Source organism: Balaenoptera physalus, assembly GCF_965194825.1.
Source record: "Balaenoptera physalus genome assembly, chromosome: 13".
NCBI lineage: Eukaryota > Metazoa > Chordata > Mammalia > Artiodactyla > Balaenopteridae > Balaenoptera > Balaenoptera physalus.
The window spans coordinates 19,785,381-19,802,250 of record NC_138892.1 but is presented as its reverse complement, the minus strand read 5'-3'; the positions used below and the strand labels follow the sequence as shown (position 1 = coordinate 19,802,250).

Genomic DNA, 16,870 nt, shown 5'->3' with positions numbered 1-16,870 from the left:
GAAAAAAGCATGGGAATGGTGAACACAATGTACAGAGTAGAGGTTACTTTGGGGTAAAGGGAAGAGGGCTGCAATTAGGGAGATGTGTATGGAGGCTTCTAAGCCACTTTAATGCCATAGTCCTAAAGTTGAGTGGTGGATACACAGATGTTCATTTTTATTCCAGTTTTCAAAACGGTACATATGTTTTCTACACTCTTGGAATTGTGCCACATTTTACTATCAAATAAAAATGACAGTAAGTTCAATATGAATTTATGATGTGATATGGCTTGCTCAAAAAAGTTAATTACTCTTGTACATGGTATTATAAGAAGTCTGGAATTGAGGTAATTGAGGGTATTTCTCTATCTAGCCCTGATTATACCATGCTTTAGTACTTTGTTAAATTCTACGTATCCCACTTTACGAGTGATACAGATAATTTAGAGTGTGTTCATGCGACAGTGACAAGGCTGGTGATAATTTTTGGAACTCTGACACATGTGGGAATAATTGAATAAGGAATTGAGAAGAGCAAAATTGAAGAAGAGAAGAAAGTGATCCACTGGGACACAAGTTTTCCTATATTTGAAAGGCAGGCATGTGAATGAGCTTAGATTAATCCTACATATGCCAAAGCATAGAATCAAAATCAATAGCTTGTTGCTGCAAGGAAATAGAGTTTGTCTTAACAGAACCAAGAATTTTCTAATCATTACATTTGCTCAATGAGTTGCCTTGAGAAGTAGTGGGTTTCCCACTGGTGGTATTATAGGGTAGGTTGTATGTCTGCTGGTGAGATATTATTAGGAGGTGGCCCTAAAAGCCCTCTGGACCCTAAGATTCTTAGAAGGTTTCCAGAAGCCTCCAGTCAACCTGAAGTTTATATTCAGTATCTCCTACTTGAGTGGCGTCATAACTTAGTGACTAAGGGCCCAGACTCTGGAATCAGATTCCCGGGGGTGAATCCTGGCTTTGCCAATTACCATCTATGTAACTTTGAGCAAGTTACTTAACCTCTCTGTGCCTCCTTTCTGCAATCTGTAAAATGGGTTTGGTATCTATCTCACAAAGTTGTTATAAGACTTAAACGCGTGACATGTAGTAAACTCCACTAAATATTTATTTTTTAAATAAATAATTTCTTCTAAAGATCAGTTGTTCAGTTTACTTTGAATTAGTTATATTTGTGCTTTTGCTTTAAATGAAAAACTCCTTTTCCCTCTATTCTTATGGGTACATATTTTTAATTATCTCCTGATTTACAAGGGAACTGGAGATTTTTTTAATCTGTGGGCTCTAAACTCAAGCAATTCCAATGAGTATAGAATTTTTAACTAAAAAAGCTCTTAACTTGACTTGAGTGGCTTTAGAATAGCTTTATTACATAATCACAGGGCCACAGAGCCCAAAGAGAACCTCGAGAAGATAATCCAGTCTCTCTTCTTACTCTTGGAATTAGGTACCTTGTCTTTGAGGGATTGCTGTAAATCCTGTCCCATTGTTGAACCTTTATATGGCTCATCCAATCATCACTAGTAGGAGGTGGATTGTCTGTTAAAAGTTAATGATGGTGAGCTGGGAGTCTGTTGTTTTCTGTTTATGCACAGCAGTGGAAGGGGAAAATCTATTTATTTAAATCAAAATGTAGCTGTTTACATTGGAAGCTTAAATTCTTGACACACCATGTCCTGCTTTTGAAAGGGCAATTTGTGGGATAAGGAATGTCACGGTGATGTTCTGGAGGCCACAACAGGCATATTTTCTGGTCATAAGTAGAAAGCAATGATTAAATTCAGGTTTCCTTTCTAGGAGATGCAAAAAAAAGCAAGAATTATTAAATTTAGGTTTTTAATGAGAAGGAAAAAAAAAAGGAAAGAAAATGAGGACGGATGAAAGGAGGAGGTTGTTTCTTCCTAGACCTGATATACATGGGTACATTTCCTGCTAATGATTCATCTTGGTTGGGAGGGGCAGGAGACATGGAGATACAAGTCCATGAGGAACAGAGTATACTTGGGCAGAAGTGAGACTTAGACCTTGATTATTACCTAAGGTTCATATAAGCTTCGACAAATATGCTGTTGATTTGTTCCAAACATGGAGTCATACCCATTCTATATTCTCTGGAATGGTCTGAGCATTGTGCCATCTCTGTAGGAAGTAGAGGAAGGCAGCTCTGAGTGGCTCTAGATGACTCTGGAGATCAGCCTGCTTATTAGGGCTTTCTGGGTTTGATACAACTTAGTATATCAGTCAGGAGAAGATGGGTAATGCTGCTGTAACAAAGTACTCCCAAATCTTGATGGTTTATAATCTGAGAGGTTTATTTTTCCTTATACTACATGCTTCCCCTGCCTCTATCCTTTCTTCACAAATCACTAGGGGCTGGAGGAGTAGGTTTTCTATGTCTTCCTTCCTTGTTGGTACTTCCTTTATGTCACAGTCTTCTCCTTGCTGTAAGGAGTAATTCTCTTGGGTTATAATATTTAATGACTGTCAGGAAACAAGAGTAATGGGAAAGAGCAAAAAAGGGAACATTGGTTTAATATTTACAAAATATTAACCCCATTAAATTTGTAATTAAGCTGAAATTTTCTAAATCCATATATGAGAGCTATTAGAAAAATGATTAATTGAATATAGAGAGAAATAAAGGTTGACTGCTAGATTTGTGGCCTATGTAACCTAATTGGTGGATGGCAATGCCTTTCAATGAGGTGAGAATATTGGGAGATGGAGGAAGTTTCTGAGGGAGAAAGTCAAGAATTCTGTTAATATTTGCTAGCTTAAGAAGGTGTAATTATGGGTGATTGTTTCTTTTTCTGCCTTTTTTTTTTTTTGGTCCTAAGTTTTTCTTAAAGAGGCTTTAATAGTAAAAATAATTTAATAACCAAAATAAATATGTAGGTTACATTCTGATTTCTGTGTCTGGGACATCCGCTGCTTCTAAGGCTCCATCCCAGCCTGTGTTGGATCCAATCCGAGAATGAGGAATGTTGCTGGAGGAGCTTGGGATGAGCTTCCTGTGGTTTCTTAGATGCTTCTTGCTGGGTAGACAGGGCAGGGCGTATGGCTCAGGTTGCCAGGATGGTGTTAAATGCCTCCATTTGGTGCAGAGCGGCTTGATGGATGCTTTTGAACTTTTTTTTTAATGCTTCTCAGCTTGAAAATGTTTCCAATTTCCAACTTTTTCATGGGAATTTATTGAACATAAGTAAGTCAAATGTTTTTCTCATTAACTGGAGAACTTAATCATGTAGCATGACAAAGGAAAGAAAGACAGAAAGGATTCACAGTTCCCAAGAATGGGCAATTCCCTTGAAGGGATGGATCATTCAGTGAAGCTGTTTGGCCTGGGTTTTCTTTGAGTTTATTGTTTTCTTCATTTTGGCCCAATTAAGACTTTGAGTGTTTCTGACTACCTTCCCTGACCCTATCAATCTTTCTAGGCCTTGTGGTCTGAATACAGGTCTATCCAAGGAACTCATGGGGCCCTTGGCAAATGCCCTTTGACCTCCAACTCCTTTTTAGAAAGGTAAATTTTCTTGTAAGGAAATATGAAGCTTGTGTACAATGCAGGCCAACCTGATTAACTAGGATCATGGTGGTTTGTGCTTTCTGTTTGTTTCAACTGTTGCTATTGAAAAATCTTATAGAAGAGTTTAGTTATTTTCCTACTTTAGTAAATAGATTTACTTTTTCTATGGCAAATGAGAATTATGATTGTGTTACAATGTAAATATGGAAAGGGTAGGCAATAATTAAGTAGTGATAGGACATACACAAGACATGTTTTCAAGTATTTCTTCTATAAGCTATTTATTCATTCCTTTATTCCTCTGTGCTTTTTATATACTGGTATTCAACTGAGTGCTCAGAATTATTTTTAAGAATGGTGGAGAATATTAAGATCAAGTCCCTGATCTTGGGCTGCTTACAAGCTAGTGGGAAAGAAAAGACATATACTTGGGAAAATAGATACCAGTACCTGGCAAAATATGACCAGTGCGACAGGAGCAAAGCAGAGAGAAATAAAGCTATAGAAGTTCAGCAAGGGTGCAGTCCCTGTGGACAGCATGATTTGAGAAGTCTTCTTGGAAGAAATGGAATGGGAGTTGAGATGTGAAGTCTGGATTAGCCGAGAGGGCAGTGGGGAGGGAGTTTTCAAGGAGTGAAGAAGCAAAGGCAGTGAGAGGAAAAAGTACTGTACCTGTTCGGGTGGGGCACAGGGCAACAGCATGAGTACATCAATGTGTTTGGAGCAGAAACCTTCCCACCCCCACCACTAATTCTATTAGCTAAAGAGTTCATTGAGTTGAAGTAGAATAAAGCCTCAGTTCCTTACTTGCCCTCTGAGCCTCAGTTTCCTTGTTTGTTAAATGGAGTTAATCATATCTACCAGCCATGGATGCCATAAGGATTAAATGAAATACGATACTAAAAGCAAAGTGCTAAGTAGGGTTTCTTGCACTTTTTCATCCTCGTTCACTCAGTTCCTAGAGTTCCGCTTAATCCCAGTGCTTTTGTACTATAAAGAAATCTCTCGCTCCTCCTTACAGATAATTTAAATTTTACTTTGCACTTCTCTAGACCAGTTTCTAGTCAACTTCCGGTTTAGGAGAATTTTCTTGGCATAAGCCATTTCAATGTGTAAAGAGACCAGTGTCACATTCAAGAGCTTTAAATAACTCATCACTAACTATTGCAGGGTGGCTGGACCGTAACAAGCTAAAAGGGAGTAGTTGGAGATAAGATAATTCTTTCTGCAATTATATCAACATCCTCCTTGACATAAACTTCACAGTAAACAATAGGCAAAATAAATGTCATTACTCTGAAGAATTCAATTAAAAACTGACTGTTACTGCATTTGATCCCTAGAGGAAGGTGACTCAGGTCTGGGAAGAGGGAGCACTGTACTGAATCTAATCCCCATGCCATGTTAGAGTTGTTTACACCAGCTTGAGTGGTTGTGATGGGGTCGTCCGCATCATCTGTTTCTTGTCCTCTGACTCACGGTTTCTGCTGTGGGGTTAACTCCCTGCAGTGGAAAAGGGGGGAGTTACTTGCCAGACCATATGCAATAGAAAACAGCAGATTGACTTAGGTTACGGTGGAAGCTGAAAGCACATAAACTCAAGACTCCCAGAGGATAACCTTGGAAGATTCTTTTAAATAGCATCCTCATAGAGGTGTCTAATTTTCAAGATCTATCTTGAAACCTTAAGTTTCCAAAGTTAGTTTATGGAAAAAGGTTGAGTGAGGACAAATGGTACAAGGTATGCAATTTTACTGCCTTTGCTTACATTTTTCGGTTTAGAGAAGCTGGAAAAAAGAATGCCTCCCTTTGATTTGCTGTAATTCTGCCTGGGCTAGGCCGTATGACCATGTTCATGTGTGTACAGGAGATTCTTGGACTTCAACTCTGTAAACTTGGGTTTCTGTGGTCCTATATTAGACAAGCTAATGTTAAAGAGTTTGAATGAGCCAATGAAACTGTAAAGCTGGAAATGCATGTGTTTCCCAGTTGGATTAGACAAGGCTCCTCTTGACACATAACCCTGACAACCCATGGATTTGTTGATTAATGGTGGCCTTAAGTTCACAGTGTACCTGGATTGTACTTAGAACTGTTAGAGAAGAATCTAGTTTTCCTCCCTAACTCAGTCATCTTAAACTTACTGAGCAACTACTATGTACCAGGCATGTGTTAGACGCTAGGGATAGAAAAACGAAAAGGACACAGTCTTGTGGGAATTTGTAGTCCAGTGGAGAGAACTGTGTGTAAACAGTTATGGAACCATGTGATAAGTAGGAATCTGTAGTGAGCTGTGGTAGCAAAGAGGAGAAAACATTTAAATCCATTGATGGTTGGAGGGAGAGGTCAGGCTCTGTAGAAGAGCTGACCCTATAGTAGGTCTTGTAGGATGAGAAGGAGAAGGCAGGTACTATAGGCAGTGGGAGGAAGAACAGAGTTACACAGCAGAAGCATGCTGGGCCCATACAGGCAGAGGGAAAAGCATGGCCCTGCAGGGATGGGCGGGCTGGTGGGGGATATACAAGTTAGACTATTAAATACATTAGCCCTCACTTCTTTTAATTCCTGTAGGATAAATAACCCAACCCCAAATGAAGCAGAAATATCATCACAGAGATATTCAAATTAATTGGCGGATAGGTCCCAAAAGATAGAGAAGAGAAATGAGAAAGCAGAAATAGACTTTAGGTGAGAGCACGAGCAAGCAAAAGTGGATGAGTCAGGGAGTTCTGGCAGGAAACATGCCATATTTGGAAGAGTTGAACTGATTTATGAATGGACTATTTCAGGGGTAAGTTAAGGGCACCAACAAAGGATGGTGAAGCATCCTGGGACTAGCAATAGCAGGAAGACATTACCACTTTTGGGTCTGAAAGGGCAAGGGGAGGAAATGGTGTTATTGCAGCCCAGGGAGAGCTGGAGCCATGAGGGATCAGCAGCTGTTCAGGAGCAGTGGCTGTAAAGAAACACAGAACTACGGAGAAGCAGGGAAGGGGCAGGGAATGAACACCCCAAACTCAGCTTCCTTTCATCCTCTGATACAGGCCAAATCAATGGCAGCCAGAGTATAAGGGAGCCCAGATGATGAATTCTATAGAGATCAGCCCTTAGGTTGCTTCTCAGCCCCCAATACTACTCTGTGTGCTAATTTACATTAATGATATAATAAAGTTGTTCCAATGACACTCCATTGGATTCCCTTGCCCCTGCCTCAAACCAAGCTGTTAGTTCTCAGACTTGCAGAACACAATCTCTGTTTCTATTATAATAGCCCTGATTTCATTCTTCTTCAGAGTCTAACTAGTCATGCACATGTCAGTATCCACATTAGGGTGTCACATCTTATACAAAATGCTTGTGTTGTACCATCCAGAGACTCAGCCCACTTCAGGATCAAGGCATTCGTTTCCCTAGATACTGGGAATGTTTGCTATTGACAGTTCATAGTTGATAGTTCCCTCCTTGGAAACTGTCCTCACCCAGGATTATGCCTTCTCCTTGGGGTAGCTTCCATTTAAAGACTGGCTGATGCAGGGGTACAAAGGCCCAACACTTTCGCTTCAGTTGGAACCACTCTGTAGGTCCATCCCAGAACTCCCCAAGAGATTGGCAGAGGCCTTTTTTGAGACTATATGGCCCTCTGACCAATCTTGCTTCTTTAGCTTCTTCACAGGTCTTACTCTCAGGAGCACTTCCCAGTAAAACTTCTGCAGGTAAATCTTCCTTATTTACTTATGTTTCTCCATATCCCTAGTACAGTGTTTTGCACATCCTAAGATATTAATCAAAAATGATTGTTTAATCAATGAAATAAATGGGTTATGTGGCATTCATTCCTTCATTCATTTATGGAGGTACAATTTACATACACAAAAATTCAGCCTTGGTAATTGTATAGCTGATGTGTTTTGTCAAATATATAAAATCATGTAACCTCTACCACATCCAAAATGTAGAGTATTTCCATCACTACAAATAGATCTTTCATAGTCCTTTGCAGTTAATCGCTTCACACCAAGCCTCTGGCAACCACTGATCTATTTTCTGTCCCCATGGTTTGACTTTTCTAGAATATCATATAATGAACTCATATGGTATGCAGTCTTTTCTGTCTAGCCTTTTCACTTAGCACAGTGCTTTTTATTTTTTAAGTCAGGTTTTTTGAGGTACATACACTAAATTTCAGCTCTTATAGGTGTATAGTTCTATGAATTTTGAAAAACAATAGTTATGTTTCCACCACCACAATCAAGATATAAAATATTTCCATCACCCCAGTTATTTAATTTGTTTATTCATTAAAAAAATTTTACCCATATTTATAGATGTAAGTGGTATCTTATTGTAGATTTAATTTGTATTGTAGATTTAATTTGTATTTGTAATTTGTACAAATACAAAAATTTGTATTTTTGACTAATAATATTAAAAAATTATCAAGTGCTTATTTGCCATTGAAATTTCTTTGGTGAAGTGTTGGTCCAAATTGTTTGCCTTGCCTATTTTTAAGTTGTGTGTGGGTGTGTCTTTTTCTTATTTTTGAGAGTTGTGACTTCAACTAAACACCACTGTTTTACAAAATTTTTTATATATTGTATTTTCATTTTTATTCAAGATATTTTCTAACCCATTATTTTACTTCCTTTTTGACTTGTAGATTATTTAGAAGTGTGTTGTTTAATTTCCAAATTTGAGGATCTTCAGATCCCTTCTTTTATTAATTTATAGTTTCATTTTCTGTGATCAGAAAACATTCTTTCTGAGATTTAATACTTTTAAATGTGTTGTTCCATGGCCCAGAATATGGTCTATCTTGGTGAATGTTCCATATGTTTTTGAAGAATATGTGTTCTGCTGTTGTTGGATGGAGTGCTCTATAATTGTCAGGTCAATTTAGTTTATAGTGTTATTTAGATCGTCTATATCATTAACTGATTTTTTTTTCTAGCCTAATCTTTTAAAAAATTAATTAATTAATTAGTTTATTTAATTTTGGCTGCGTTGGGTTTTTGTTGCTGTGCACAGGCTTTCTCTAGTCACGGCGAGTGGGGGCTTCTCTTCGTTGCCGTGCGCAGGCTTCTCATTGCAGTGGCTTCTCATGTTGCAGAGCACAGGCTCTAGGCGTGCAGGCTTCAGTAGCTGTGGCACGTGGGCTCAATAGTTGTGGCTCATGGGCTCTAGCACGCACGCTTTGTAGTTGTGGCACACGGGCTTAGTTGCTCCGCGGCATGTGGGATCTTCCCAGACCAGGGCTCGAACCCATGTCTCCTGCATTGGCAGGTGGATTCTTAACCATTGAGCCACCAGGGAATACCCTCATTAACTGATTTTTCTGTCTACTTGTTCTATCGGTTACTGAGAGCGAAGTGTTGACGTCTCCAGCTATAATTGTGTATTTCTCAATTTCTCATTTCAGTTCTAAAGTTTTCAGTTCTAAAGTATTTTGAAGGTGTGTTATTAGGTGCATATACATGTAGAGTTGTTTTTTCCTTTTCATGAATTTACCCTTTCATCATTATGTAATATCCTTAGTGTGTTAATATACCTTATTCTGATGTCTACCTTTTCTGGTATTAATCAGTTCCCTTTGATTGGCAGTATAATTTTTTTATCGTTTTACTTTTTACTTATCTGTATCTTTATATTTAAAGCAGATTTATTGTAGACAACATATAGCTGGGTTTTGCTTTCTTATCCAACCTGATAATATCAGTCTTTTAATTGAACTGTTAATTTCAATTTTAGTTAATGTAATTCTTGATATGGTTGGGTTTAAATATACTAACTGCTACATGTTTTCTACTTGTTTCATTGGGTCTTTGTTCCCGCTAAGAGTGCCTACTTTTAATTGAATATTTTTTATTATTTCATTTATTTTCATAATCAGCTTATTTAGTGGTTGCTCTAGGATTTAAAATGAACAGCTTTAACTTATCACAGTTTACTTCCAAATATATCACTTCACAAATGGAGTAGAAACCTTACCAAATACACTTCCATTTTCTTTCTTTTGATCTTTGTGCTGTTTTTAGATTTTTTTCCTTTTGCATGTATTATCAACCCATGAACATATTATTACTATCATAGCTTTAGGGAGTCAATTATATTTTAGAGAATTTCAACATAAGAAAAATGTCTGTTATATTTAACTGCATTTTTACCATTTTCAGTGCTCTTTATTCTTTTATAAGGACTCAGTTTTCTATCTGGTATAATATTTCTTCTGCCTGAAGAACTTTTAATATTTTTTGTAATGCAAGTCTCCAAGCAGTGAATTCTCTCAGCTTTTGTTTGTCTGAGAAAGTCTTTATTTCAACTTTATTTTTAGAGACATTTTTTCAGAATATATAATTCTAAGTTGACACTTTTGTTTCTTTCATTACTTTACAGGTGTCCTATTATCCCCTGGATTATATAGTTTGACAAAAGTCTGCTGTAATTCTTATCTTCCACTGTAAGTAATGTTTCTTTTCTTTTTCTCTGCTTCAAGATTTTTCTCTTTATCTTTGACTTTCAGCAGTTTTACTACAATTTTTTTATAGCTGTGGGGTTTTTTAAAAAATTGTATTTATCTTGCTTAGGGTTTTCTGGGATTCTTTGATTTGTTTTTGCCTTTTATTAATTTCAGAAAATTCTTGACCATTACCTCTTCAAATGTTTCTTATGTTCTCTCTTCTTATTCTAAGAATACAATTTGTTTGGTTTTCTTCCAGAATTTTTAGATAATCTATTCTTTTTCTCTCATTTTCCTCTTGCCTTTCATTTAGGATAGTTTCTATCTATCTTCAAGCTCATTAATTATTTCCTCTGCTGTGTCCAGTCTGCAGATAAACCTGTCAAAGGAAAAAAAATATGTTTAGTATTGCCATCTGGATTAGTTTCCTATTTTTGCTGTACCAAATTACCACAAACTGTGGCTTAAAACTACAAACTTTATTATATTAAAGCTCTGGAGGTCAGAAGTCCAAAATGGGTCTCAGTTGGCTAAAATCTAGGTGCTAGTAGTCTGTTTTCTTTCTGTAGAGGAGAATCCATTTCCTTTTTAGAGCTCCTAGAAACTGCCTACATTCCTTGATTCATGGCCTTTTCCTGTATCTTCAAAACTAGCAGCATAGCATCTTTAAATCTCTCTCTAACCTCTTGCCTCCCTCTTTCACTTAAAAGAACCCTTGTGATTATATTGGGCTCAACTGGATAATCCAGGATAATATAGCCCCATCTCACTATCCTTAACTTAATTATATCTGTGAAGTCCCTTTTGCCATGTAAGGTAACATAGTCACAGGTCCAGGTTATTAGGAAGTGGGCATCTTTGGGGGATCCATTATTCTGCTGACCACACGACATTATTCTCTTTTATGACTTTTATCTTTAGTGGGTTGAATAGTGCTCGCCGCCCCCGGCCCCCCAGTGATATGTCCATGTCCAAATCCCTGGAACCCGTGAATGTTATTTGGGAAAATCTTATTTGCAGATGTCATTAAGTTAAGGTTCTTGAGATGAGATCATCCTGGAATGCCTGAGGGGGTCCTAAATCCAATTATAAGTGTCCTTATAAGAAACAGAAGAAGACACAGACACACAGACGAAAAGAGAGTGTGAAGATGGAAGCAGAGATTGGAGTGATGTGGCCCCAAGTCAAGGAAGCCAAGGAATGCTGATGGCCACCAGAAGATAGAAGAAGCAGAGAAAATTTCTTCCCTAGAGCCTCCAGAAAGAGCTGGTACTTTGATTTCAGCCTTCATGCCTCCAGAACTGTGAAAGAATCATTTTTTCTTGTTTTAAGCCACTCAACTTGTGGTAATTTGTCCCAGAAGCCCTAGGAAAGACATACATCTCTCTGTTTAAGTCCTCCATCTCTTCATTCATGTATTACATTTTTCCCTCTAAATCCTTTAATATATTAATTACAGTTATTTTGAAGTCCTTGTCTGTTAGTTTTAACATCTAGGCCAAATCCTGAGTCTGTTTTTTCTCTTGACAATGGGTTGTTTTGTTCTTGCTTTTTATGTTTATCATAATTTTGTTTACATGCCAGATAATGTGTATAAAAGAACATTAGACATTGAGCTAAGTAATGTTTATGCCCAGAACTAAGCATACTTCTTCTTCTATTAGATCATGATTCTTCTGGAAGTTGAGGCTGTCTAATCAGTAGATGAGCTGGGTTTGGATTTGCTGTTGTTGTTGCTATGTTGTGGTTAATTTCAGCGAATTCAGGGCTTCAGATTCCTCCAGTGGTGAACTATTAAGAACCTTGTTCTTAGTGTGAGGCCTGGAATACTAGAGGGATTTTCTAGATGTTTCTTCTCCATCCTCAGCTTTTAACAATCCCTAAGTGCATTTGTCACAGAAGGGATTTATCTCCATGTTCTTGTCCTTCCCCTAGCCTTAGACTTCTATTGCTTATTACTTTGTGCAAGGCTCATGCTGGGGCTGGGGTTTTTTCCCTTCTCCTGCTCCAGCCTCAGGCTTAGGCAGATGCTGTGCTCCAGAGCCTCACATGCCAGGCTTTTTAATCACTCCTACTTCTCTCCTGTGATAAGCTAGTCATCTTGGCCTCCTCTTCAGTTCAGTTCACCCATGTGTGGGTGAACTCTGCCTTTTAATGAATTTCCTACTCCTCATTGATCAGTAGCAGGACTCTGTTTTGTATCAGTGTAGGATCTTGAGCACAAGCATGTCTACCTTTCGCCCAGAAGCAGCCAACTTTTGCCTGGGAATAAGTACATGACAGTGTTTCCTAATTCGCCCTTAGGACCTGATACTTTTTACTTCACGTAAAAGCATGGTCATATCTAGGATATGAGTAGGTTCTTTTGACTACCCCAAGAGTAGACAGATTTTTACTTCCTATCAAGAAGATTCTGGGCTGTGGGCAGTGGCCCCTGCTTGTTATCCTGAACTCATGCAGAGCCCAGTGGGAGATGAGATTATGTAGGTGTTCCTGTTCTACTTTCAGACTTTAGCAGAACCTACACACCTTTGCCACCAAGAGGAGCTTTCCAGTTTCCTACCTGCCCCTAGTCTTTCTTGTAAATATCCAGTGGAGGCCTGTGGAGAGTAACTGGTGAGTAGGTGCAGGCTCCCTTGCCTGTGGCTCCTGGGATTCTGTACTTTCACACTAGTCCACATGTGTGCTTTAAAAATGTGTTAAAATTTCAGTTGTATTCTTCTTACCCACTCCTATGGCTGCCTCCTTTTCCTCCCATCCTCCCTCCAAGGTGGAACATTGGGTGTCCTATGTTTCCTTTGAGCCACCTTTTGCCCTTTAGAATTTAGTTCACCTGATTACCTCGTAACCTCAGCTCACTGATGAACTCAAGACTGATTATTTTTTAGAGTCTGTCCTTTTCTAAGGCAGTGTAGATTATCTAAGAGAATAGGTTCTTGGAAGCAAACAGACAAATCCAGAAAACCACATTGTTTCTAGGACATTCTGTAGCACAGCTGACCCAGCTTTTGCAACAAGTCAATGGTATGGAAAAATAAATAAAAGGAGCGAGTACTCAACAGTTAGAGACCTAAGAGATACAATAACGCAAGGTAATTTGCAGGCCTTGTTTGTCTCTTGTTTCAAACAAGCCAACAGTAATAAGTTTCTTAAACAAGTGGGAAAATTTGAATATGGACTAGGTACTAGAAGATACCATGGAATTATTGTTAATTGTGAAGAAAGGATAATAGCATTGTAATTATGTTTAAAAATCAATATTTTTTTAGAAATACATAATAAAATAGACAGATGTGAAATGACGATGTCTGGGATTTGCATTAAAATACTCCAAAGGTTGGAGGTTAGGTGGGGGAGGCAGATATGTGACGCAAGTGTGTCCAAATCTTGATAATTTTGGAATTTAAACAGATCACCTAGGGTTTGTGAGGTGAGGAGAATGAATTAGAAGGGTACAAGAGTATAAGTAGAGAAATCACTGCTGTGGTCTACATGAGAAATGATGGTAGCTTGGACTGAAGGGAGCAGTACATAGTAGGTTCTCAGCAAAGATTTTGTTAAATGAAGTCATGATAATGATATGTTTCATACACACACGCAGGTTTTTTTTTTTTTAACAAATGTAAAAAAGTAGACTGTGTTCTTTCTGCAAGCAACATTAACTTCAAATCAAAATGTAATTGGAAAAGAGCTCCTAGACCCAGGAAGCCTAGAATCGCTCAGGTCATACTCTGCCCAAAGAAATCTTTCCCTATTAGCTTGTCAGAGGACCTGGAATTCAAATATTTTTTACTTGGACTTAAAAAAAAAGTATAGATTATCAACTTTTTCTGTTTGGGTGATAGTGACATTCTTTTGTAGCTTCTCTATCCTAGGTGGAAGCAGAACTACATTTATTAATTTAATAAATATTCATATCAGGACTTCCCTGGCGGTCCAGTGGTTAAGACTCCAGGCTTCCACTGCAGGGGGCGGGGGTTCGATCCCTGGTTGGGAACTAAGATCCCACATGCCACGTGGCATGGCCAAAAACAAAACAAAACAAAACAAAACAAAACAAAACAACCCAAAAAACACAGCAACAAATGTTCATATCAACAGATGTACACCTGGAAGACGAACTGATATCTCAAACTTAACGTATTCATAATGGAACTTTTGGGTTTCTACAACCTCTTCCTGTTCTACCCCATACCCACCTCAGTAAATGGTACCACCGTCCACCTAGTTGGTCAAGTCAGAAGCCCAAGAGTTATCCTTATTTTCTCTTTCACCTCACACATCCAATCCAACAATAACCACTACAATTCCAAAACAGATATAAAATCCACTCCCTTATTCCCATTATTGCTGTCACTAGTGTTATCCAGGCTATCATGGTCATTTGCCTGGACTTCTATGAAAACCAGCAAACTGGTCTCACAGCTTTTACTTTTGTCCCCCTAGACTACATTATCTACCCAGCAGCCAAAGTCAAAAACCTAAGTCAAAAAAAAAAAACAAAAAACCTAAGTCAAATTACATTCTAAAAACCTAAATTAAATCAGAGCATGTCAAATCCCTGCTCATAATCATTCAGTATCTTCCCATTGCCCTTAGAATAAAATTCTAACTCCTCACCATGGCCTGAAAGGCCCTGAATGATCCAGCTTTGACTACTTCTGCAACTTCATTTTGGGCCACTTTCTTCCTCACTCAGTCTATCTGGCTACATTGACATCTTTCTGTTTCTTGAACACACCAAGTTCTCTTCCCACATGGTCTTCGTCTTTGCCTTTCCCTCTGCCTGGAAGCTCTTTCTTAGAACTTTGCAGTGCTAGCTTCTTCTCATTCTTCAGGTCTCAGCTCGAATGTTGCCTCTTTAGATATGCCTTCCGTGACCCCCACGTCCAAGACAGCTTCATCTTCACCTCCTCAAGCCCTATTATTTTCTTTCTCAGCATCCTGTTTGTTTCCTTTATAGCACTCATTAAATAAACATTTGTTTATTTGTTTTTTGTGTCTTTCCCTTACTAGAATGTGAGTTTCTTCAGGGTTAATTTAGTACTGCATCTCCAGTGTCAAAAACGATGGCTAGAACATAATCAGTACTCAATAAAATTTGTTGAACAGATAAACTTTTTTAGCACCATCTATCTATCACCCTAGATTTGTTGATGGGGATACAGTAGCAGCAAGCAAGAAAGAGTAGTGCTTAACCTTTTGTAGCTCAATACTTTATGAGGGAGACAGATATTAACCATCAGTTAACAAAATTAACCATTTAACTATAATTGTAGTTGGAGCTCTGGAGGGAACTCATACAGGGGAACTTGACTTTATTTTCCCCCAAGGAAGTGAGGTCTGAGATAAACTCTCTAAGTCTCAGTGAGAATAAACCAGTGAAAAGGGGTGGGGAAGATCAGTCTTAGAAAAAGAAGTAGTATATGTAAAGGACCTAAGGCAGGAAGAAGTATGGGTTTGAGACATCAGAAGTAGTCCTGGAAGGTTTTTGTGCTGAACTCGAGTCTTCTTGGACCCCCTGCTCCTGGTGGTTTTGGTCTTAGGGGTGCAGAGTTGGGCTGTTGCCTCACTCAGTGGTTCTTATAAATTTCCATAGGCATACATCCTTGTACAATAGGCACAAGGAGGCCACATTTGCTATAATTGGAAAGATTAAGTTGAAATGTTTGTTCAGAATGTCAGAGAAACCCAGGAAAGGAGGTGTAATAGGTTTTCTTTCCACCCCAACTTCTCTTCATTCCGACGTATATCAGAGGCAAAGCAGCCCCTTCTTTGACTTATACTTGCAGACTAATACTTAAATGTGTGACAGTGAAATGGTGAAAAGCAGAGTTGAGTCTGGTGAGTAAGAAGAGCACTGGTATGACCTCAAGGAGTCCCCACTACCCTGACTCCATGGTGGCCCACCTGCGAGATTCTGCAAAAGCCATTAGCCCTCTCCGGACTTCTGCTGTCTCGTTTGTACAATAAGACATATGAATCTATCAAAAGAGGCCAGAAATTAAACAGATTATTTACAACCACACAATGAAGTTATTAGAATAGAAAGCAGAGTTTGGAAATTTATCTCAATGGAAAGCGATTTTATTAAAATAATACATAACCTGGAATTCATGTCTAAATTATTTGGCTTGGTAATTATGCTAGAGAAGAGAGCAAAATGCTTTCTACCATAGTTTACAAAACACCATCAAAGAAAATCTGAATTTATAAAGTTGATACATTGTGGGGTACCTTGTTTTCAAAATGATTTATAGCAAGGTACTATAAATAACTACCTCGTTAAGTACATTTAAAATACCTTATTGTAAAGATTTTATTTATACAATACTTGACAGGAACACCTGTTGAGAGGCACTCCCAACTTGTACATGTTTGAGGAATCAGAGCATTTGTGGACATATCCTTGACCTCTGTAAACTTTAAAATATAAAATGTTACTCAAAAAAAGAATTCTGGGATTTAAATCAACTTTATTTCAACTTTGCTTACTTTTTATGACATATGTGCATTATTGTTTCATCGCTTTCAAACCTGCCTCATGTTTTTCACAGTTAACTTTGATTTATTCTTGTGAGCAGACTGTTGAATCAAAGCACTACATTTACTAATGATGGTAGATTTTTCTGAAGCTCTTTTTGAAACTCTTATTGATAAAATGTCCCTTTGTTATAGAGTGCAGTGTGGTTTGCTTAGGGTAAATGTGAAGAAGGCAGGATGTCTATCTTTGCTTGGTTTCCTAGCCACAGCATCTCATTTGGAAATAGTCTATTTTGGGTAGTTAAATCCATTCCTGGGGAACCTATCCTTTATGGTTTATGTTTTCCTCTTTTTTTTTTTTTTAGTACTTCATGCAAGTAATTTGACATGAGGAGATCTTGAAGGTGTTG

The 16,870-nt window shown here is 38.2% G+C and overlaps 1 protein-coding gene across 1 annotated transcript in view; it reads right to left on the bottom strand.

Annotated features, from left to right (window-relative positions):
* Positions 1-4,893: 4,893 nt before the first annotated feature.
* Positions 4,894-16,870, bottom strand: part of IGF1 (insulin like growth factor 1) — a 157,616-nt gene continuing 145,639 nt past the window's right edge. Inside the window, exon 4 of the mRNA XM_082419551.1 lies at positions 4,894-10,356. Within this exon, the coding sequence (XP_082275677.1) occupies positions 10,318-10,356 (39 nt within the window). The 3' untranslated portion in view covers positions 4,894-10,317. The remainder of the gene's footprint in view (positions 10,357-16,870) is intronic.